At 42.6% G+C, this 23,315-nt stretch overlaps 1 protein-coding gene across 1 annotated transcript in view; it reads right to left on the reverse strand.

Moving 5' to 3' along the window:
* Nucleotides 1-23,315, reverse strand: part of MARF1 (meiosis regulator and mRNA stability factor 1) — a 53,960-nt gene that overhangs the window by 17,375 nt on the left and 13,270 nt on the right. Inside the window, exons 4-14 of the mRNA XM_070760232.1 lie at nucleotides 23,143-23,314; nucleotides 21,017-21,195; nucleotides 20,755-20,835; nucleotides 19,183-19,419; nucleotides 17,417-17,536; nucleotides 15,484-15,659; nucleotides 12,892-13,112; nucleotides 8,611-8,753; nucleotides 7,229-7,362; nucleotides 2,282-2,484; nucleotides 1,316-1,543 (exon numbers count right to left, since the gene is read on the reverse strand). Of these exons, the coding sequence (XP_070616333.1) occupies nucleotides 1,316-1,543; nucleotides 2,282-2,484; nucleotides 7,229-7,362; nucleotides 8,611-8,753; nucleotides 12,892-13,112; nucleotides 15,484-15,659; nucleotides 17,417-17,536; nucleotides 19,183-19,419; nucleotides 20,755-20,835; nucleotides 21,017-21,195; nucleotides 23,143-23,314 (1,894 nt within the window). The remainder of the gene's footprint in view (nucleotides 1-1,315; nucleotides 1,544-2,281; nucleotides 2,485-7,228; nucleotides 7,363-8,610; nucleotides 8,754-12,891; nucleotides 13,113-15,483; nucleotides 15,660-17,416; nucleotides 17,537-19,182; nucleotides 19,420-20,754; nucleotides 20,836-21,016; nucleotides 21,196-23,142; nucleotide 23,315) is intronic.

A 23,315-nucleotide genomic window follows, 5' to 3' on the forward strand; every position in this document is an offset into this window, starting at 1 on the left:
GCCTTCTCTGTGGCGGCCCCGACCCTATGGAACCAGCTCCCCCCGGAGATCAGGACTGCCCCCACCCTCCTTGCCTTTCGTAAACTTCTTAAAACCCACCTCTGCCGTCAGGCATGGGGTAACTGAGACATCTCCCCTTGCCTATGTAGTTTTATGTATGGAATGTTTGTGTGTATGCTTTTATATAAGGTTTTTTTTAGGGGGTTTTAATGTAAAATTGTTATTTTAGATTTTAGATTCTGTTACTATATTCTATATATTCTATTCCTATATATTCTATTCCTATATCTTCTTTTCTATTCTTTCTTAGATATATTTTACTATGAGTATCTCCTCTATAACCTTCATCATGTATTTTACTATGTGTATATTGATATATACTCACTAAAACCCTCATTGTGTATTGGACAAAATAAATAAATAAATAAATAAATAAATTTGTTATTGTATATTGTTTTTGTCACTGCTGTGAGCCGCCCCGAGTATGCGGAGAGGGGTGGCATACAAATCTAATAAATAAATAAAATAAATAAATATCAGCCTTCCACCCTACTGACTACAAGTCCCATAAGTGCCAGAGCTACAACAACAGGGTGAAATCTAGTTACCTTCCCTACCAGTTTGGAAGCGCCCACTCCGCTCGCGTGCATCACTGTTGTGCGTGCTTGTTCACCCTCTGCGTATGCGCAGAAGGCTTAGCACATGATGCGTGGAGTGTTTAAAAAAAAAGAAAATGGTAACGTTTGGGTGGGTGGGTGGAGCCTTGCACTGCCACCACTAGCAGTTCTCTCAAACGCCACTGTTGGCCGCCACTAGCGGTAATCCTGAACTGGGCTAAACTGGTAGTATTTCACCCCTGTGCAACAGGTGGGAATTCTAGGAGCAGGACACAAGATGGGGATGAGAGAATTTAGAATAACAATTTACCTGAAGTAGTGTAGGGTTTCCAGCTTAAGCAGGGGGCTGGCCAAAAGACCTCCAAGACCCCTTCCAACTCTGATATTCTATTGTATTCTATTGTATTTTATTGTATTCTCTATTCTATTCTATTCATTATTCTATTCTACTCACTGTTGGTATGTCTCGGTATAGCTAGGCTATGAGACCTTTGACATACACTGAGCAGAGAATTTTAACAGAGTGTGGATGTGTGGTACAGCCAAAGAAAAAGACACAGACTTAGTTATGCTTAATAAGTACTATTTACATATATACAAAATAGAAACAATCCATAACGAGCACTAAGCCATCCAATATAATAAGCCCCCCGAAAAAAATCAGGTTGTTTTTCCTTACACAGCACCTGAAAACCTACTTTGATGACATGGCAAATTTTCTGCATCAGAGCCAGAACGGAGCCGACGTCGTAGTCCTGGAGACGCAACGGGTAGCCGAACGTTTTCGCATACTCGGCAAGGACGTCTGCCATCAGGAGGCATTTGTCCTTCTGCGAACGGAGCAGCTTCACAAACTGGGCAGCTAAAGCTTTGACTTGCTCGGTCTCCGTTAGCATCAGGATTTTCTCCTCGCCGCATTCCAGGACCTGGAGGCGAATGTCGGCTTGGGTTAATTAAGAGCGAACGGAGAAGGCAATGCTAGAATACTGAGAGCAACTGTAGGATCCAAAGCTCAGTGGCTTTTTCTTTCAAAAGCTATGAAGGACAAAGATAGCAGACTGGCCTATCCATCCATCCATCCATCCATCCATCCATCCATCCATCCATCCATCCATCCATCCATGTATTTATTGGATTTATATGCCACCCCTCTCTGAGGACTCGGGGCAGCTTACAACATATAATAAAAAGCAGTAAAATACAATAGCTAAATCCAGTTAATTAAGACTAGGTAACTAACCTAAGATCCCCCATATTAAAAATCAATCGTACTCAGTCAAACATCGACCATACATGCTGGTTCTTTGGTTCTGAATGGAGATGAGCACCGTCCCTAAAGCTGTGAGATGGAAACCTTTATCTTTAGGATTGTAGGCTAATTACTCCTATCTATCTATCTATCTATCTATCTATCTATCTATCTATCTATCTATCTATCTATCTATCTATCTATCTATCCTCTATCTATCTATCTAGTCTCTATCTATCTATCTATCTATCTATCTATCTATCTATCTATCTATCTATCTATCTATCTAATCTATCTATCTATCAATCTATCCTCTATCTATCCTCTATCTATCCTCTATCTATCTATCTATCTATCTATCTATCTATCTATCTATCTATCTATCTATCTATCTATCTATCTACTTACTACTTACCTGTAAGACATCAGGTATGGCTTCAAAAAGGTCAAGTAGTTTGGTAAATCCGTAGTGGGCCAGTTTGCACTGGCGCCCAAAGTGATGGTGATAGGACGGGATGAATTTGTTGAAAGCCATACGGAAATAGGGCTGGTGGCGCAACAGATCAATCACTTCTTTGCAGAACTGCTTCGTCCTTTCAATTTCTTCTTTGGTGCGTTCTAAAGATGGAAAAAGAGCATGTTTAGCAACATTTCTTAACGTGGTCTGAGGACCCGTGCCTTTCCCGCCAGGCTGCTCTCGGAGCCCCGCAAAAAGTTAAATTTATTTATTTGCATCCCACTTTCATTAATTTTTATAAATAAATAAAGGTGTTGAAAATATGGAACACTCCATCCTCCTGTTTCTCCCCCACCAATCAAAACAAGTGTGAGGTGGGTTAGAGGGGGAGAAAGTGACTGGCCCAAAGTCACCCAGTCTGCTTTCATGCTATTTGGAGGGGGGGGGGGGAGACTAGAACTCAGCTAATTGTCCAAAGTCACCCGGTTGGCTTTTGTGTCTGAGACAGGACTTCAACCCATTGTTATCTTTCTAGGTCAACACCTTAACGACTACAACAAACTGACTCCCGCAAGCAAAGTTATTTGCTAGACGTTGAAGATATTTTCAAAGATTTTAAACTCCACTCAGGTCACTTTTCTCAGCATTACAGTGTTCCCTCTATTTTCGCGGGGGAATGCGTTCCGAGACCGACCGCGAAAGTCGAATTTCCGCGAAGTAGAGATGCGGAAGTAAATACACTATTTTTGGCTATGGACAGTATCACAAGCCTTCCCTTAACACTTTAAACCCTAAATTGCAATTCCCCATTCCCTTAGCAACCATTTAGATTATTACTCACCATGTTTATTAAAGTTTATTAAAAAAATATTTATTAAAGGTGGATGAAAGTTTGGTGATGATATATGATGTCATCGGGCGGGAAAAACCGTGGTATAGGGGGAAAACCCGCGAAGTATTTTTTAATTAATATTTTAAAAAAACCGTGGTATAGACTTTTCGCGAAGTTCGAACCCGCGAAACTGAGGGAACACTGTATCTTTTATCTGCTAAAATATATGGCTTTTCTGTGCAAAATATTGCATTCATATCGGCATCTACCGGATTTAATATTGCTATTTTCACACGACCCAATAAATAAATATTCTACAACTGCGACATTTAAAAAATTTAAAAATATAACAAACATCAGTAAATACAGCCATACAAGAAAAAGCCTCCATAACTTTTAAAACTAGAAAGGGGATCACGAAAAAGAAAGAATAGAATTAAGGAACACTGATATAGAGTGAAAATTTCAGATGAAATCAGGTTAAAGCCAGCTTTTCATTCTCTGCCATCAAACCAATTGAATTCTGGTTATAAAAAGCACTGACATCTGCAACATTTTCTGAATTTCCGGGATTATATTTATTCCTTTCGTCTCTTTGTTACGTTCCAGGGGTTCATTCATGCCCCAGGCTTGGCCTCCTGCCTTTCCTGTAGGAATTTAACAGAGAATCTTAAAACTGTCAGTCTCGCTGACATCTTTCTAAATCCAGCCTTTGGCAAGCATGATTTTTATGGACTCTCTTTGGAAAGATTTATAGAGCGAAAGAAAAAAAGGGGGTTGGAGGAGAGAGTAGAGGCCACGTGGCTTCCCACAACTGAACTCTTTTAAAAGACAGTCTATTCCGAAGTCCATTAGGGTGGAAATAGCTTTATCTTCTCACTAGCTACAGTCCCAGTCAATCGAGACAATAAATAAACCTCGCCGATCAATAAAGTAACAGCCTGCCTAGCAAAATGGGCAATCTTTTTTCCCCTGGAAACTCAGCAGGCGATGGACACATTTGTCTCCTGGATCTTTAACCACTCTTGAGAATAGCCACTTCCTCCTTTGACATTTCATAGAAACATAGAAGATTGACGGCAGAAAAGGGCCTCATGGTCCATCTAGTCTGTCCTTATACTATTTCCTGTATTTTATCTTAGGATGGATCTATGTTTATCCCAGGCATGTTTAAATTCAGTTCCTGTGGATTTACCAACCCCGTCTGCTGGAAGTTTGTTCCAAGCATCCACTACTCTTTCAGTAAAATAATATTTTCTCACGCTGATTCTGATCTTTCCCCCAACTAACCTCAGATTGGGCCCCTTTGTTCTTGTGTTTACTTTCCTATTAAAAACACTTCCCTCCTGAACCTTATTTAACCCTTTAACATATTTAAATGTTACAATCCCCCCCCCCCCTTCCCTTCTGTCCTCCAGACTCTACAGATTGAGCTCATGAAGTCTTTCAAGTTTTATGCTTGAGACCTTCCACTATTTTTGTAGCCCGTCTTTGGACCCGTTCAATTTGATCCATATCTTTTTTGTAGGTGAGGTCTCCAGAACTGGACACAGTATTCCAAATGGGGTCTCATCAGCGCTCCATACAGCAGGATCACAATCTCCCTCTTCCTGCTTGTTATACGTATGTGCTGTTTGGTTTTTAATTATGATGGGGTTTTTAGTTATTTTTAATATTAGATTTGTGCCATTATAATATTGTTTTTATCGTTGTTGTGAGCCGCCCCGAGTCTTCGGAGAGGGGCGGCATACAAATCTAATAAATTGAATTGAATTGAATACCTCTAGCCATGCAGCCAAGCATTCTACTTATTTTGTCACAACACAGGCAAGTCCTCGACTTAACGTACTGCAGTGGAGCCCAAACATTTCTATTGCTAAGGGGGATCGTTGTTAAGTGAGTTTTGCCCCACTGTATGACCTTTCTTGCCACGGCTGTTAAGTGAATATCTGCGGTTGTGAAATTAGTAACATGGCTGCGAACTAAAATCTGGCTCCCCCACTGACATCACTTGTCAGGTGGTTGCAAAGGGGGGGATTAGTGGTGCATGGGTTAGAGTGCAGTAGCGCAAGCTATTTCTGCTGATGACTGGCTGCCAGCAGTTTGGCAGATCGAATCTCACCAGGCTCAAGGTTGACTCAGCCTTCCATCCTTACAAGATCGATAAAATGAGGGCTGACTTTCTGTAAACTACAGAGGGCTGTAAAGCACTGTGAAGCAGTATATAAGTCTAAATGCACACCAAGACAACTAGACACAAGAACAGTTTTCCCCCCCCGAACGCCATCACTCTGCTAAAAAAATAATTCCCTCAACACTGTCAGACTTTCTACTAAATCTGCACTTCTATTGTACTAGTTTTTCTCATCATTCCTATCACCCATTTCCTCCCACGTTGACTGTATGACTGTAACTTGTTGCTTGTATCCTAAGATTTTTATTAATATTGCTTCTTCATTGCTTATTTGACCCCTATGACAATCATTAAGTGTTGTACCACATGATTCTTGACAAATGTATATTTTATTTTATGTACGCTAAGAGCATATGCACCAAGACAAATTCCTTGTGTGTCCAATCACACTTGGCCAATAAAATTCTATTCTATTCTATTCTATTCTATTCTATTCTATTCTACTCTATTCTATTGCTATCCTATGAACTTTGCGACTGTCGTAAACATGAATCTGTTGCCAAGCAGCTGAATTTATCATGGGACCATGGAGATGCTATGACGGTTGCGGTAAGCCACCTTTGCTTATTGCTATTGTAACTATTGTTGTGAGCCACCCAGAGTCTTCGGAGATGGGCGGCATACAAATCTAATAAATAATAATAATAATAACTGTCAGCCCTGCAGGCCATCTTTTTCTTCATCCCTTCAGGACTGTCACAATTATTATTATTATTATTATTATTATTATTATTATTATTATTATTATTATTATTAATTGCTGTGGGGAAGTCCTCCTCGATCCACAGCTCACATTAGAGAAACATCTTTCAGCTGTGGCGAGGGGGGCGTTCGCCCAGGTTCACCTGGTGCACCAGTTGCGACCCTATTTGGACCGGGAGTCACTGCTCACAGTCACTCATGCCCTCATCACCTTGAGGCTTGACTACTGTAATGCTCTCTACATGGGGCTACCTTTGAACAGTGTTTGGAAACTTCAGATCGTGCAGAATGCAGCTGCGAGAGCAATCATGGGCTTTCCCAAATATGCCCATGTTACACCAACGCTCCGCAGTCTGCATTGGTTGCCGATCAGTTTCCGATCACAATTCAAAGTGTTGGTTATGACCTATAATGCCCTTCATGGCACCGGACCAGATTATCTCAGGGACCGCATTCTGCTGCACGAATCCCAGCAACTGGTTAGGTCCCACAGAGTGGGTCTTCTCCGGGTCTTGCCAACTAAACAATGTCGCTTGGCGGGACCCAGGGGAGGAGCCTTCTCTGTGGCGGCCCTGCCCTCTGGAACCAACTTCCCCCGGAGATTAGAATTGCCCCCACCCTCCTCGCCTTTCGTAAGCTCCTTAAAACCCACGTCTGCCGTCAGGCATGGGGGAACTGAGATACTCTTTCCCCCTAGGCCTTTACAATTTATGCATGGTATGTTTGCTTTACAATAAGGTTTGTTTTAGTTGTTTTAGTATTGGATTTACATGCTGTTTTTTATTGTTGTTGTTAGCTGCCCCGAGTCTATGAAGAGGGGCGGCATACAAATTCAATCAATCAATCAATAAATAAATATGCACCCAGACAAATTCCTTGTGTGTCCAATCACACTTGGCCAATAAAAATTCAATTCAATTGAATTCAGTCCGTTATTATTTCATTCCATTCCATTATTCTATTATAATTATTCTATTCTTTGAGGAAATGCCTACCTCGAAATCCTTCCTGGTTGGGGGGGGTTACTTGGAACCCTGACAGTAACTTTGAACAGTCACAAACAACAAACAACAAACTCTTAAGTTGAGAAGTGCCTGTATCCACTTTATTTGACAAGCAAAGCTGAGCGAAAGAGATACAAAAGTTTTACTGAAGTTTTCTACAAACGGCAACATACCTCTCTTCGGGATACAAATGACCGTTTCATTATCTTGCCGAGACAAACAAATCGTTGTGTCGGGAATTTCGGATATTAGATCCACCAATTCACACACTCCATATTCTGTGACGTCCCAGTCTTTCGAGAAACACCTACAAGATTAATAATGCAGAAAAAGCACTCAGGAAAAAAAAAACCCGCATTAAGATCGGACTGTAGAACTAGCTAAGCAAGCACAAAATGGAAGCTTTCTACTGGCCCCCAATAAGCCACTGCTGGAAACCAAAAAATAACAGCAACACATTTTATTTTGAGGGTTAAAAGTCCCGAGAAAAATATTTTTTTGAAATGTAACAATTGTTTCTCCAGCTATTTGTTTACTGGAGTGCTGTAAGATACAGTGATACCTCGTCTTACAAACGCCTCGTGATACAAACTTTTCGAGATACAAACCCGGGGTTTAAGATTTTTTGGCCTCTTCTTACAAACTATTTTCACCTTACAAACCCACTGCCGCCGCTGGGATGCCCCACCTCTGGACTTCCGTTGCCAGCGAAGCACCCATTTTTGTGCTGCTGGGATTTCCCTGAGGCTCCCCTCCACGGGAAACCCCACCTCTGGACTTCCGTGTTTTTGTGATGTTGCAGGGGAATCCCAGCAGGGAAATCCCAGCAACGCAAAAACAGGCGCTTCGCTGGCAACGGAAGTCCAGAGGTGGGGTTTCCCAGCGAGGGGAGCCTCAGTGAAATCGCAGCATTGCAAAAACACAGAAGTCCGGAGGTGGGATTTCCCATGGAGGGGAGCCTCAGGGGAATCCTAGCAGTGCAAAAATGGGTACTTCGGCTGGCAAAAGGGGTGAATTTTGGCCTTGCACGCATTAATCGCTTTTCCATTGATTCCTATGGGAAATATTGTTTCGTCTTACAAACTTTTCACCTTAAGAACCATATCCCGGAACCAATTAAGTTTGTAAGACAAGGTATCACTGTATTTCTGTAAATTTTCACTTTAGGATACATGCAGTTTACTGCCTACAGGTTAAAGATTCCGGAATGATGGCGGTAGTTTGATGAAAATAGTAATAATTAAAAAAGGAAAACAGCCTGGAGGTATTTAGGAAGAGCCCTCCTCAATTGGCCCATTTCTGTTCATCTTTAACAGCAGCCAAATTTTAAAATCAACTCATTTCAAGTCCTTCTATTCTGTAACCCTCTAAAACTGACTGTTGATTTTTAGATGATTTTAATTCAGGGAGAAGAAACCAGGGAGAAAAAAAAAATGGGCTCATTTTAAACCCCAAGCTGCTAAATTAAAAAAAGAAAAAAATCTAAGAAAGATATTTTTTACATTTGCAGTTGGTAATGCAAAAAAGATACTTGCCACAGCTTATGCATACCTACCAGTGATAAGCATGGAGGAATTCTTTGACTACAACTCGCTTACTGGCCTGGGACTTCAGAAGTTTTAGTAAATCTTGAGTGAAGCGCTTGACTTGAGCCCTGTGTGTTAAGGTTAACAAACGCTTGGTTCCTATCCCGAGAATCTGAGAAGGGGAAAAAAAAAGTTTGTAGGAAGAACTGCTGCGAAATCTAAGCACTCATAAATCAAGTGATATCTCTCTCTCTCTCTCTCTCTCTCTCTATCATCAATCTATCCACTGGTATCTATCTATCTGTCTATCTGTCTGTCTGTCTATCTATCTATCAATCCACTGGTATCTATCTGTCTATCTGTCTGTCTGTCTATCTATCTATCATCTATCTATCCACTGGTATCTGTCTGTCTGTCTGTCTGTCTGTCTGTCTGTCTGTCTGTCTGTCTGTCTGTCTGTCTGTCTGTCTATCTATCTATCTATCTATCTATCTATCTATCTATCTATCTATCTATCTATCTATCTATCTATTTGATTTGTATGCCGCCCCTCTCCGCAGACTCGGGGCGGCTAACAACAATGGTAAAAGACAATATGTAACAATCCAATTTAATAAAACAACTAAAAACCCTAATTATAAAAACCAAACATACACACAAACATACCATGCATAACTTGTAATGGCCTAGGGGAAGAAATATCTTAACTCCCCCATGCCTGGCGACAAAGGTGGGTCTTGAGTAATTTGCGAAAGACAAGGAGGGTGGGGGCCGTTCTAATCTCCGGGGGGAGTTGATTCCAGAGGGCCAGGGACGCCACAGAGAAGGCTCTTCCCCTGGGCCCCACTGAACGACATTGTTTGGCCGATGGGACCTGGAGAAGGCCAACACTGTGGGACTTTATCGGCCGCTGGGATTCGTGCGGTAGAAGGCGGTTCCGGATGTATTCTGGCCCAATGCCATGTAGGACTTTAAAGGTCATTACCAACACTTTGAATTGTGACCGGAAACCGATCGGCAGCCAGTGCAGACCATGGAGTGTTGCAGAAACATGGGCGAATCTAGGAAGCCCCACGATGGCTCTCGCGGCCACATTCTGCACGATCTGAAGTTTCCAAACACTTTTCAAAGGTAGCCCCATGTAGAGAACGTTGCAGTAATCGAACCTCGAGGTGATGAGGGCATGAGTGACTGTGAGCAGTGACTCCCGGTCCAAATAGGGTCGCAACTGGTGCACCAGGTGTGAAGGACTGGGACCAAAAATCTGAACTCCCCTGATCTGGACAAGACCAAGTCAATAGGCTGTCAATCCTGAAGTGAAACTGGCCAAAGTCCTCTTGGAAGCTTCAGGGCTGCTACGCAGCAGTGGCGGGAGGGAAATACAGTTAGATGGGGTTTTGTAGCCAAAAGAATAAAGTTTTCCTGTGGGAACCAAGGTTATTCTCAGAGGCGGCTGGCCAGAGGAGGAGCAAGTAACCTAGCAACCATTCAGCACTTGGATTGGGCAGAGTGACCAGTGACTTAAAGGGTCAGTGACTTGAAGGGACCTACAAAAAGATATTGACAAAATTGAACGGGTCCAAAGACGGGCTACAAGAATGGTGGAAGGTCTTAAGCATAAAACGTATCAGGAAAGACTTCATGAACTCAACCTGTATAGTCTGGAGGACAGAAGGAAAAGGGGGGACATGATCGAAACATTTAAATATATTAAAGGGTTAAATAAGGTCCAGGAGGGAAGTGTTTTTAATAGGAAAGTGAACACAAGGCCAAGGGGACACAATCTGAAGTTAGTTGGGGGAAAGATCAAAAGCAACATGAGAAAATATTATTTTACTGAAAGAGTAGTAGATGCTTGGAACAAACTTCCAGCAGACGTGGTAGATAAATCCACAGTAACTGAATTTAAACATGCCTGGGATAAACATATATCCATCCTAAGATAAAATACAGGAAATAGTATAAGGGCAGACTAGATGGACCATGAGGTCTTTTTCTGCCGTCAGACTTCTATGTTTCTATGTTTCTATAAAGGGGAAAACTGTTATTCATCCATCCATCCATCCATCCATCCATCCATCCATCCATCCATTTGATTGATTTCTATGCTGCCCTTCTCAGTATACTCATGGAGGCTCACAACAAAGGTCAATACAAAACATGTAAGAAATCTAACTTAAAATACACTCTAAAACCTCCAATACTTAAAATTAGTCAGCCGCATTCATCCCATCACGCACCATACATTCAGTCACCGACCGGGGCTAGATGCTAAGACTCAGTGGTCCCGGGCCTGTCGGCAAAGGTAAGTTTTTAAAGCCTTGTGGGGGCAGTCCAACTCTCTGGAGGGTGTTTGTTCCAGAGTTTGTTACTTTCAATTAGGTGGAAGCTGTTGGAAACCTCCGTCTCGGCTTTCACCAGTCTTGTGCCAAAATGATGTACAGCGATACCTCGTCTTACAAACGCCTCGTCATACAAACTTTTTGAGATACAAACCTGGAGTTTAAGTTTTTTTTGCCTCTTCTTACAAACTATTTTCACCTTACAAACCCACCGCCACCGCTGGGATGCCCCGCCTCTGGACTTCCGTTGCTAGTGAAGCGCCCGTTTTTACGCTGCTGGGATTTCCCTGAGGCTCCCCTCCATGGGAAACCCCACCTCTGGACTTCAGTGTTTTTGTGATGCTGCAGGGGAATCCCAGCAGGGGAATCCCAGCAGTGTAAAAACGGGTGCTTCGCTGGCAACGGAAGTCTGGAGGTGGGGTTTCCCAGCGAGGGGAGCCTCAGTGAAATTGCACCATTGCAAAAACACAGAGGTCCGGAGGTGGGGTTTCCCATGGAGGGGAACCTCAGGGGAATCCCAGCAGCGCAAAAACGGGCGATTCAGCTGGTAAAGGGGGTGAGTTTTGGGCTTGCACGCATTAATGGCTTTTCCATTGATTCCTATGGGAAACACTGTTTCGTCTTACAAACTTTTCACCTTAAGAATCTCGTCCCGGAACCAATTAAGTTTGTAAGACGAGGTATCACTGTATCTGATAAACCAGCGATGGCAAACCTGTGACATGCATAACCATATCGGAGGGCACACAAGGTGAGTTCTAGCGCGCATGTGCGTGCTAGCCAGATGCTTTTCAGCCTTGGGGAAGGCTGTTTTGCCTTTCTGAGGTTTCAGGAAAGCTTCCCTAAAGCCCCAGAGTGCAAAAATTGCCCAATGAGTAAACTGGAAATTCGGAAAAATGGACTTCCGCTTTGCCCATTGTATCGGTTTTTTGCACTTCCTGAAGCCATTTTTCTAAAGTTCCGGTTTGCCCCTTTGTCCAGGTTTTCAATGTCCCAGGCTTCAGTGAGCCCTGTGTGCATGGATGGGGATGGGGGTTGGAGGTGGAATTGTGCACATGTAGCGGCACATGTAGCATGCGTATGGGGACGGAATGGTTGGCACATGCCAGCAGTTGCACACACACACTTTTGGCACATGAATTTTAAAAAAAGGTTTGCCATCACTGCAACAAACTGTTCTCTGAGGAACTCGAATGTCTCAGAGTTTGTCGCATTACTTGGGATGGTGCCATAGAAACTAGAAGGACTGCTCAATTTATGACCATTCAGAGCAGGATTTCTGATGCACACCAAGATCGTAAGTGAACTGTAAAACCACCTTAAGAGTCACTTTTTCATCTTCCCATGATGCCAGCTCTTAGATACAGATCAACAGAGTTGGAAGGGACCTTGCAGGTCATCTAGTCCAGTGTTTTTCAACCAGTGTGCCGTGGCACACTAGTATGCCGCGAGACATGGTCAGGTGTGCCGCGAAGCTCAGAGAGAAAGAAAACAAGAGAGAGAGAAAGAAAAAGAGAAAGCAAGCAAGAGAGAAAGAAAACAAGAGAGAAAGCAAGAAAAAGAGAGAGAAAGCAAGCAAGAGAGAAAGAAAGCAAGAGAGAGAAAGAGAGGGAGGGAAGGTGGGAGAAAGACGGAGGTAGTGAGGGAGAGAGAAAGAGCAAAAAAGAGGAAAGAAGAAAGAAAGAGGGATGGAGAGAAAAAAGAGGGAGAGAAAGAGGGAGAGAAATACAGCGAAAGGAAGAGAATTTTTTGTCCAAGCTTTTCTAAGCCGCCCCCCCCTCAATGTGCCCCATGGTTTTGTAAATGTAAAAAATGTGCCGCGGCTCAAAAAAGGTTGAGAATCACTGATCTAGTCCAACCCCCTGACCAAGCAGGAGACACTCACAACCTCCTGATCGTGAGGCAAGAGCTCCACCTCTAGGTTGGAGGTCAACATTTCAGGAAAAGGAGGAGAACATCTGAACTCACCTGCAGAACGTGAGGCACTGATTCCAGCAGCTCTATCAACCTGGAATACCCATAATCAGACACGCGGCATTGCTTGGCAAAATGGTGGTGGTACATGGGGATGAACTTGCTGACGGAGATAATACAGGAGGGCTGGTTTTTAAGGAGATCGATCACTTCTCTACTGAACTGGATGAGCTGTGGGTTGCCCACGGGGCTCTTTGAACGCAATAGCCAAGGCTCTAGAACACAGGAGAGAAGACCAAGAAGGCATCTTTACTTGGAGGAACGCATGAGAAGGCAAGAAATAGAATAGAATAGAATTTTTATTGGCCAAGTGTGATTGGACACACAAGGAATTTGTCTTGGTGCATATGCTCTCAGCGTACATAAAATAAAATATACATTTGTCAAGAATCATATGGTACGACACTTAATGATTGTCAATAAGCAATGAAGAAGCAATATTAATAAAAATCTTAGGATATAAGCAACAAGTTACAGTCATACAGTCAACATGGGAGGAAATGGGTGATAGGAATGATGAGAAAAACTAGTAGAATAGAAGTGCAGATTTAGTAGAAAGTCTGACAGTGTTGAGGGAATTATTTGTTTAGTAGAGTGAAGGCGTTCGGAAAAAAACTGTTCTTGTGTCTAGTTGTCTTGGTGTGCAGGGCTCTGTAGCGACGTTTTGAGGGTAAGAGTTGAAACAATTTGTGTCCAGGATGTGAGGGGTCAGTAAATATTTTCCCCGCCCTCTTTTTGACTCATGTAGTATACAGGTCCTCAATGGAAGGCAGGTATCATATCATATATCATAGTCAAAGAGCAGAAATATCAAATATCATAGTCAAAGAGCCTTGATAAGACTAATGGTAGGAGGGCAGGGGGAGGAATCAAGAGAGGAATCAGCCTGGAGTCCTTATGTTCCCATAAGTGGTGTAAGTCCAGCCCCTTTTGAATTGAATTAACTTTTATGTTTAGGGACGACCATTATTGATGGCTAGATTCTTGAGTGCAAGCATGAGCAACAAATCATCTTAACTGAAACTTCAGATGTGTCCCTGATTTTTGGTGCCTGTTTTAAGACACTAATCCCATTTACTGGAAATGAGCAAAGGAAAAAAAAATAATTTGATGTGGGAGTAAATCACTTTGTTCTTTTCAAATGTTTGAAAGGACAACTCCCCTGAACAAATATGTTCCTCACCTTAGGTTGGTTTAAAAAAAAATAAAGGTGGGATACAAATGAATATACAAACACACAAATTGTGATTCCAAGATGTTCATGGTTGCCAAGCTGTTGAAAATGTAATCAGGCACGAGGGGCATTTTATCATATGTGGTGGACTTGTCCCGATGCAAAGAAATATTGGAAGAAAATTAAAAATTGGATCGAGGAAATAACAGAACAAAAAATTGAATTAAGAACAAACTTCCAGCAGACGTGGTTGGTAAATCCACAGTCACTGAATTTAAACATGCCTGGGATAAACATCCATCCATCCTAAGGTAAAATACAGGAAATAGTATAAGGGCAGACTAGATGGACCATGAGGTCTTTTTCTGCCGTCAATCTTCTATGTTTCTATAGTCTAATTACTTATTTTGTGAATAATGAAAGAAAATATGAGAAAGGAAATCTATTATATGTGTGAATTTGAATAAGAATGAAATGTCATAAAAATGTGGTAAGGGAAAATGTGACAGATGTAACCTTAAATATTAACGGTTGTAAGGTAATGTATATAATATATAATTATTGGATAATAGTTAATAGTGTATTTAATGAATAGGTAAAGATAAAAAATGTTTAGGTATGAAACAATAGACATAACTAGGAAATTGTAGAATTGGGAAGGAAGGAAGAATTCCAATGAAGCAAAGCTGTATTACTGCACGAATCCCAGCGGCCGATAAGGTCCCACAGAGTTGGCCTTCTCCGGGTCCCGTCAACCAAACAATGTCATTTGGCGGGCCCCAGGGGAAGAGCCTTCTCTGTGGTGGCCCCAGCCCTCTGGAACCAAGTCCCCCCAGAGATTAGAACGGCCCTCACCCTCCTTGTCTTTCGCAAATTACTTAAGACCCACCTTTGTCGCCAGGCATGGGGGAGTTAAGTTATCCTTTCCCCCTAGGCTATTACAAGTTATGCATGGTATGTTTGTGTGTATGTTTGGTTTTTTTATAATAAGGGCTTTTTAGTTGTTTTTATTAATTGGATTGTTCATGTTGTTTTACCACTGTTGTTAGCCACCCCGAGTCTGCGGAGAGGGGCAGCATACAAATCCAATAAATAATAATAATAATAATAATAATAATAATAATAATAATATTAGTGGAATCATATTTTATGTGTGTGTGATTTATATGTTTGTCTTATATGTTGTTTTGTTTTTAACTTGGAAAATTGCAATATATATATATATTTTAAAAAAGATGTCCCTGGTTGCCAGTGGGCAATCATGGTAGGCTGGGAAGAGAAAGGTTCTCCCAAACCTCATATAGGTGGGATGCCTCCAGCTTCACAGGTTGCCTTTGCAAATTCAGACCCCCAGGAGAGCAACAGGATAAATGGTCAAGTATAGGCAGTGGCCAAGGAGCAAAATAAAATACCTGTGGTGGGAGGTGGGGGCTTGTTATGTATCCATTTTACAACTTTGATGCCGTTTTGTGCCATAGCAATATTAATGCCAGGAACGCAGGAGATAAGGTGCTCCAAAGGGACGCCTCCCTGGCCTTCTTCAACCGTTTGTAGACTGTTAAATTCTGAAGCGTAACAGTCTTGGAAGCTACAAAAGGGGGTGAAGGGAGAAAGAAGAAATGAACGTAAGAAAATTAGCTCGAACACTGGAACTCCAAGAAAAGGGCAATACAGAATTTTACAACACTTGGGACAAGGGGTATGAATGGTTAAGCCAAAAAAATATTTGAAACTTTTAGCATTGCATACACTTCAAAAAGAAAACGAATAAAACCAAAGAGTAATCTTATAAATCCTTTCAACAATGGTCAACTAAGTAAGCAGACAAACTTTTGCTAAACTCACCCATTGACTCCTATTGAAATACCAATTCACAATAATGAGAAATAATGTAACCCGGAAAAAGAAACACAAAGAGATATAAACCATATGTAATTTATAAAGCGAGGTTTACAATAAAGTTAGAAAACGAAATAGAATAAAATATAGATAGGCTGTAAGGAACAAGGCTCAGTAGAATAGCTGGCATATATGTTAAGTGTTAGATGCTTAAATTCTGATACCAAAGTAACCTTTATATTATAAAGTTGTATGTTCTTGTATTTATGTTTTTGTTATATGTTCTTTGACTTGGATTCTGTTGTTTTAAATGTAAATAATTATTTATTTTATTTGTTTGTTGTTAGAGTTGAAAGGGACCATGAAGGCCATCAAGTTCAACCCTCTGCCCAAGCAGGAACCCTATAGCACACAAGTCAAGTGGCAGTTCAATAAAGATACTTTTAAAAAAAAAGAAAAAAAAGAAAATTAGCTCAAAAAGGGCTATTTATATTCCCTTTGCCTTGGAACAAACTGTGGGTAACTATTGGAGACCAGACACAAACAACAGCATATCTTTCCTATCTTCTAATCAAAATAAGCAGCGGTACAATTTGGATTTGATCATAACTATAGCAATAATGGATTAGTTTTTAAAAATCCAACAAGGATCCTGAACTTGGGCAATCCGGAGTCACCTCATTTTCGAGTATTAATTTGAAGTGGATGCATCTCCACCCTTCCTTTCAGGAGTTTAAGTTTTAAAATGTATGGGAACAGGTTAAACATGAGATGAACTAGGATAAGAATCGCTCGGGGAAAGGAGGAGAACGAGGAAGTAGAAAAGGAAAAGAGAAGATAAGAGAAGGAGTGGAGGTAAGAGGATGGGGACAGAGGAGAAGAAAATTAAAACCCTAGGAAAATATGATTCTTTCTCAAACAATGCCTTAAATAAATGCAAAGGGGGGGGGGGGAGAGGGAAAGAGAAGGAAAGAGAGAAGGAGAGAAAAAAAAACAGAAGCATGGAATAAGGACATCAATTAATCTGCAATCCAGGCAAGAAGGAAGAATGTTGTTTTTACCACTGTTGTTAGCCGCCCCGAGTCTACGGAGAGGGGCGGCATACAAATCCAATAAATAGATAGATAGATAGATAGATAGATAGATAGATAGATAGATAGATAGATAGATAAATAAATAAATAAGCAACCGAGCCAATCGGAAAATGCAAATTAAGAGTGAACTGTAATTCTCTGTGGTTTCTGATTTGCCCCAATAAATAAAAGTACAAAGTGCCTCTGTACAAGACAGGTTGTAATTTCAGCATTTCTTTGTGTGTGTGTGTGTGTGTAAACAGACACACATCGATTTGGCTGCAGAAATGCAGTTCCTGGTATGCCTCTTCGTTGCCAACTGTCCTTTTCTAGCCCAGAACCTGCTCCATTATGAAAGAGAGAAAGTCAGGGATGAAAGAGAACAATTTTTTAATATGCATTTTGTGGAAACTTTTGGGTTTTTTGTTTTTACCTGAGTAGTGGTACTGTCCCTTCGTGGGTCTGTAACAAGCTATGAACTTGAGGAGCAAACGCCTTCAGAGACTGAATCACAAAGGGGATTTTGTAGGAGTCGGGATCGAAGTCGAGTTCGCTTTAAAAAACAACAGCAACCAAACAGAATCAACAACCAAGTTAAGTTTTATAGGAAGCTGAACAAAGAAAACATGCCTATGTAATGATCTACAGTACAGCACACAGTTTAAATGTTTACAATAATAGTAAAAACAACAGCAACAACGATAGAGTTGGGACCTTGGAGTTCTTCTAGTCCAACCCCCCTGCTCAGGTAGGAAACAATACACCACTTCAGACAAATGGTTATCCAACATCTTTTTAAAAACTTCCAGTTTTGGAGCATTCACAATTTCTGAACGTAATTTGTTCCACACATTAATTGTTCTCACTGTCAGGAAATTTTTCCTTAGTTCTAAGAGCCGGGGTGGCGCAGTGGTTAGAGTGCAGCACTGCAGGCTACTTCAGATAACTGTTAGCTGTAGTTCAGCAGTTCAAGTCTCACCACCGGCTCAAGGTTGACACAGCCTTCCGAGGTGGGTAAAATGAGGACCCAGATTGTTGTGGGCAAGAGGCTGATTCTGTAAACTGCTTAGAGAGGTCTGTAAAAGCACCATGAAGCAGTATATAAGTCTAAATGCTATTGCTATTGCTAAGTTGCTTCTCTCCTTGATCCATTGCTTCTTTATTATTATTATTATTATTATTATTATTATTATTTATTTATTTATTTATTTATTTGATTTGTATGCCGCCCCTCTCCGCAGACTCAGGGCGGCTTCTTGTTCCAGCCTCGGGTGTTTTGGAGAATAGCCTGACTCCTTCTTCTTTGTGGCAACCCCTGAGATATTAGAACACTGCTATCATGTCTCCCCTAGTCCTTCTTTTCATCAAACTAGACAAATCGAGTTCCTGCAACCGTTCTTCATATGTTTGTGGTTCTTTTATTCTTTGTGAGTCTTAATTGCATATGTTTGTATTGTTTATATATGTAAATAAAAGTATTAATTAAAAAAATGTTTGAAGTTTTAATTTCCCTACTTCTACAATTCATTCATTCATTTCAATTCAATTTATTAGATTTGTATGCCGCCCCTCTCCGGGGCGGCTCGCAACAACAATAAAAACAGTATGGAACAGTATGGAACAAATCTAATAATAAAATTACATTAAAAAACCCCAACAATTTTAAAACCATACAACACATACATACCAAACATAAAATATAAGAAAGCCTGGGGGAGATGTCTTAATTCCCCTATGCCTGGCGATATAGGTGGGTCTTGAGTAACTTGCGAAAGACAAGGAGGGTGGGAGCTGTTCTAATCTCCAGCGGGAGTTGATTCAAGAGGGCTGGGGCCGCCACAGAGAAAGAAGGCTCTTCCCCTGGGGCCCGCCAAACGACATTGTTTGGTTGATGGGACCCGGAGAAGGCCAACTTTGTGGGACCTTATCGGCCGCTGGGATTCGTGCAGTAGAAGGCACGAATCCATTCATTCATTCATTCATTCATTCACTCATTCAATTTTTATGCCGCCCTTCTCCTTAGACTCAGGGCGGCTTACAATAGATTAGCAATAGCAGATATACAGTCAGCTTCAGTGGCCTGCAGTACAGCACTCTACCTGCTGTGCCACCCTGGCTCAATAGCCAAAAGGGGTCCTAATTAGACTGATTGCAGAGAAGGCGGCCGGGAGGGGAAGGGGTGGGGGAAGAGAAATTTACTTGAAATCTTTGTTCACGCAATGCCGTTTGCAGACCGGTTCATGATACTCCAGTTCCTCGAAGATGACGGGGCTGCAGTTAGCAGAGGAGCCGTCGTTAGACTGCGAAGATCCCAACGGGCTCTGCCTCGCTTGGCTGCTGGGCAAGAGGCAAATCAGGCGGCCGTTGCCTTGATCGCGGATCGCGACGATGTCTGTTAACTTGTGCAAGTCCAAGGCGTTCAGCTTGTGGCCGAACCTAGAAGCACAGAAACAGACACTGCTTAAGTGAAATGGCGGGGGTGGGGACCCCAAAGAGCAAAAGAAGCCATTTGCAGGTATTACAAACATCCTGGGATACAGGTAGTCCTCGACTTACAACTACAATGGACCCAAACATTTCGTTGTGGTCTGCCAGCGGCCTGTGGAACGGGCAGCAGAATCGGACAGCAAGGAGGCTGGGGAGGAACATGGCCTTTTGGGGGGACTCCGTTTGTGTTTTATGATTTGTCAGGAAGCCTAAATCAGAACGCATTTCTGTTGTTCAGTGAGATGTTTGTTACGTGAGTTTTGCTTCATTTTACAACTTTTCTTGCCATAAGTTAAGTGAATTGCCTTAATCTAGTTCAGGAGTAGGCAATGTTGGCACGTCTATGAATTGTGGACTTCAACTCCCAGAATTCCTGAGCCGATCATGCTAGCTCGGGAATTCTGGGAGTTGAAGTGCATATGTCATAGAAGAGCCAACTTTGCCTACCCCGATCTAGTGGATAAGTAAGTGACTAGGTTCTTAAGGCTTCCCCATTGACTTCTATGAATTGTGGACTTCAACTCCCAGAATTCCTGAGCCGACCATGCTAGCTCAGGAATTCTGGGAGTTGAAGTGCATATGTCATAGAAGAGCCAACTTTGTCTACCCCGATCTAGTGGATAAGTAAGTGACTAGGTTCTTAAGGCTTCCCCATTGACTTCTATGACTTGCGGACTTCAACTCCCAGAATTCCTGAGCCGATCATGCTAGCTCGGGAATTCTGGGAGTTGAAGTGCATATGTCATAGAAGAGCCAACTTTGCCTACCCCTATCAAGTTGATAAGCGACTAGGTTCTTAAGTGAACCTGGCTTCCCCATTGACGTCTATGAATTGTGGACTTCAACTCCCAGAATTCCTGAGCTGACCATGCTAGCTCAGGAATTCTGGGAGTTGAAGTGCATATGTCATAGAAGAGCCAACTTTGCCGACCCCTGATCTAGTTGATAAGTAAGTGACTGGGTTCTTAAGTGAACCTGGCTTCCCCATTGATACTTTGCTTGTCAGAAGCTCGCAGAGGAGAATCCCGTGACCCCGTGACATGGCAACTGATATAACTATGAATCGGCTGTCAAACAACAGAATTCTGATCATGTGATCCTGGGGATGCTGCAAATGGTCGTTAAGTGTGAAAAATGGAGTCTCTTTTTTCAGTGCCGGACACTAAACGAACGGTTGTAAGTCAGAGACTACCTGCAGCAGGGATTAAATTCCAGATCAAAATGACTGCAAACAGCGAGTTTTGAGTTTGTCGGACTCGGTAGGGGGCAAAGTTTCCCACGTACTTTTTCTCGTAAATCTCAGTGAATTTGGAAAGCGGGAGGCAGCAGGCGGGGGCATCCTGAAGAATGGATATTGCTTCGGAACTGTAAAAAAAAAAAAAAGACACGGGCACATTAAGGACCAGCATTGGTCATAGAATAGAATAGTGCATTAGTTTCTGGACGACCCTCGTACTTTGGGGACCCCCTTGCTCTAATCCACAGAATGTTATCAGCTCAGAGACATAAAGAGCTGCAGAATATATTATAGCTGCTGTCATTTTACCTAATCAGTGGCAGACATTTGCTGGCAGTCCCAGTGGCTAAAGAGACCTGGATCCTCTTGTTCCCAATTTTGTATTTGTGCAAGCTGTTGACCGCAGTGATGGCCTCTTGAAGGTTCTCCATCTGAACGACAGCCTTCAACTGATAGTCGGTGTGAGGGCTAAGTTCTACATTCTTTACCTGATGAAAAAAAAAAGGGAAAAAGACAAAAAATCATATCAAAAGGTTGATTCAAGGTTGGAGTCAGCCTTCCATCCTTCCGAGGTGGGTAAAATGAGGACCCAAAATTGTTGGGGGCAATAGGCTGGCTCTGCAAACTGCTTAGAGAGGACTGGGGAGAACTGTAAAGCGGTATAAAAATCTAAGTGTTATTTCTGTTGCTATTGCTCTTCCTTCCTTCCTTCCTTCCTTCCATCCTCCTCCCCTCCACAGAGATTAGAATGCAGTACAGTGATCCCTCGATTTTCGCGGGTTCAAACTTCGCGAAACCGCTATACCACGGTTTTTCAAAAAATATTAATTAAAAAATACTCCGTGGGTTTTTTTCTATACCACGGTTTTTCAAAAAATATTAATTAAAAAATACTCTGTGGGTTTTTTTCTATACCACGGTTTTTCCCACCCGATGACGTCATACGTCATCACCAAGAGTCACTTCTCTCTCTTTCTCTCTCTTTCCTGTCATTCTCTGCTTCAATCATTTTCTCATTTCTCTTTTTTTCTCCCCTTTTTTCTATCATTTCTCTCTCTCTCTACCTTCCACTCTCCCCTCCTCTTGTTCTCTCTCTCTCTCTTTCTCCCTCTCTCCTTTCTATCTCGCTCTGTCTGTTGCTCTCTTCCTGTGAGAACGCCTGCCCCGCCTCTCCTGCAGCCCCCTCGCTGACAGCTGGGACGAAAGCGCTCTCAGCTAAGGGACTGCGAGACGGGTGGGGCGGGCATTCTCAAAGCGCTCAGAGCAGCTAGCCGGACGAATGAGGAGGACGAGAAGCCGTAGCCGCCAGCGCTGCTGCAGGAGGACCCATGCCCCAAGAAAGCCGGTGAGAGGGGTGGATCGGGCGGGCGGTGGGTAGCAGCAAGGGGGCCGGAGGCGCTGGGGGGGCGAGGACGGCCGACATTCAAAACAATCTTTGCCGGCCTCCGCAATTTTGTCATTCCCCGCCCCCAACTTCAAGCCCGTCTCCTTGCGCGGCCTTGGAAAAGGGTGCGCGGGGGTAGTTTTTGGCTGCCCATAGCCAAAAATGGTGTTTTTACTTCCGCATCTCTACTTCGCGGAAATTTGACTTTCGCGGGCAGTCTGGCAACGCAACCCCCGCGAAAATCGAGGGATCACTGTACTGCAGACTGCCAGCAATTCGAACTTAGATACAGATAAACAGAGTCGGAAGGGACCTGGCAGGTCATCTAGTCCAACCCCCTGCCCAAGCAGGATACCCTTACATCTGCCTCTACCTAGGATCGAACTCACAACGTCCTGATTGTGAGGCAAGAGCTCCACCTCTAGGTCTTGACTGACTCAAGATTGACTCAGCCTCCCATTCTTCTGGGGTGGGTAAAATGTGGTCCTGGATTGTTGCGGGCAAGAGGCTGATTAGAGAGGGCTGTAAAAGATTGTGAAGCGGCATATAAGTGGTTTTGCTAGTGCTAAAAGAAAGCAAAATTGGAGACTAGTGTGATCTTCAAAATGGAATCACAGCAATTTGTATTGATGTACTTATGCAACTACAGTAGTACCTCTAGATACGAGCTGCTCCACATGCGAGTATTCCAAGTTACGAGCTGAGACGCGAGCAAAATTTCTGTTCGACACTCGAGCTCAAATTCGGGATACGAGCCGAGCGCCCACTAGGTGGCGCAAGAATTCCATTTTTTCCAGTTATCTCGCCGCGAAAAGCCAAATCTAAATGCATTCGTTCGAGATACGAATTGATCGACATACGAGCTCGGCTCTGGCACGAATTAAACTCGTGTGTCGAGGTACCACTGTACTGAACAGTCATGTTTGGGCTTACAATTCTGAAATGCTAACGCAATTGAAATAATTTAAAAATGCATTTAAGACCATTAAAAACACCCACACCCATAAGTTAAGTATAAACAGCAGCCTTGATGACGGGTGGGATTGTTTACCTTGCCGTGTTTAGTGAAGGTACCCTGCAAAGTTTGTTGCAGCTCTTTTCGGGAAAGTCGGTAATCCAGATTGCTAATCTGAATGTCTGCTCCATTAGCAAACGGATCTGGGCAGTCAGTATGGCTGGAGGAATTTGTGACGTTCAAAGTCAGCGGAGAAGATCTGTTCGAAA

This window comes from Erythrolamprus reginae, chromosome 9 (assembly GCF_031021105.1).
Source record: "Erythrolamprus reginae isolate rEryReg1 chromosome 9, rEryReg1.hap1, whole genome shotgun sequence".
NCBI lineage: Eukaryota > Metazoa > Chordata > Lepidosauria > Squamata > Dipsadidae > Erythrolamprus > Erythrolamprus reginae.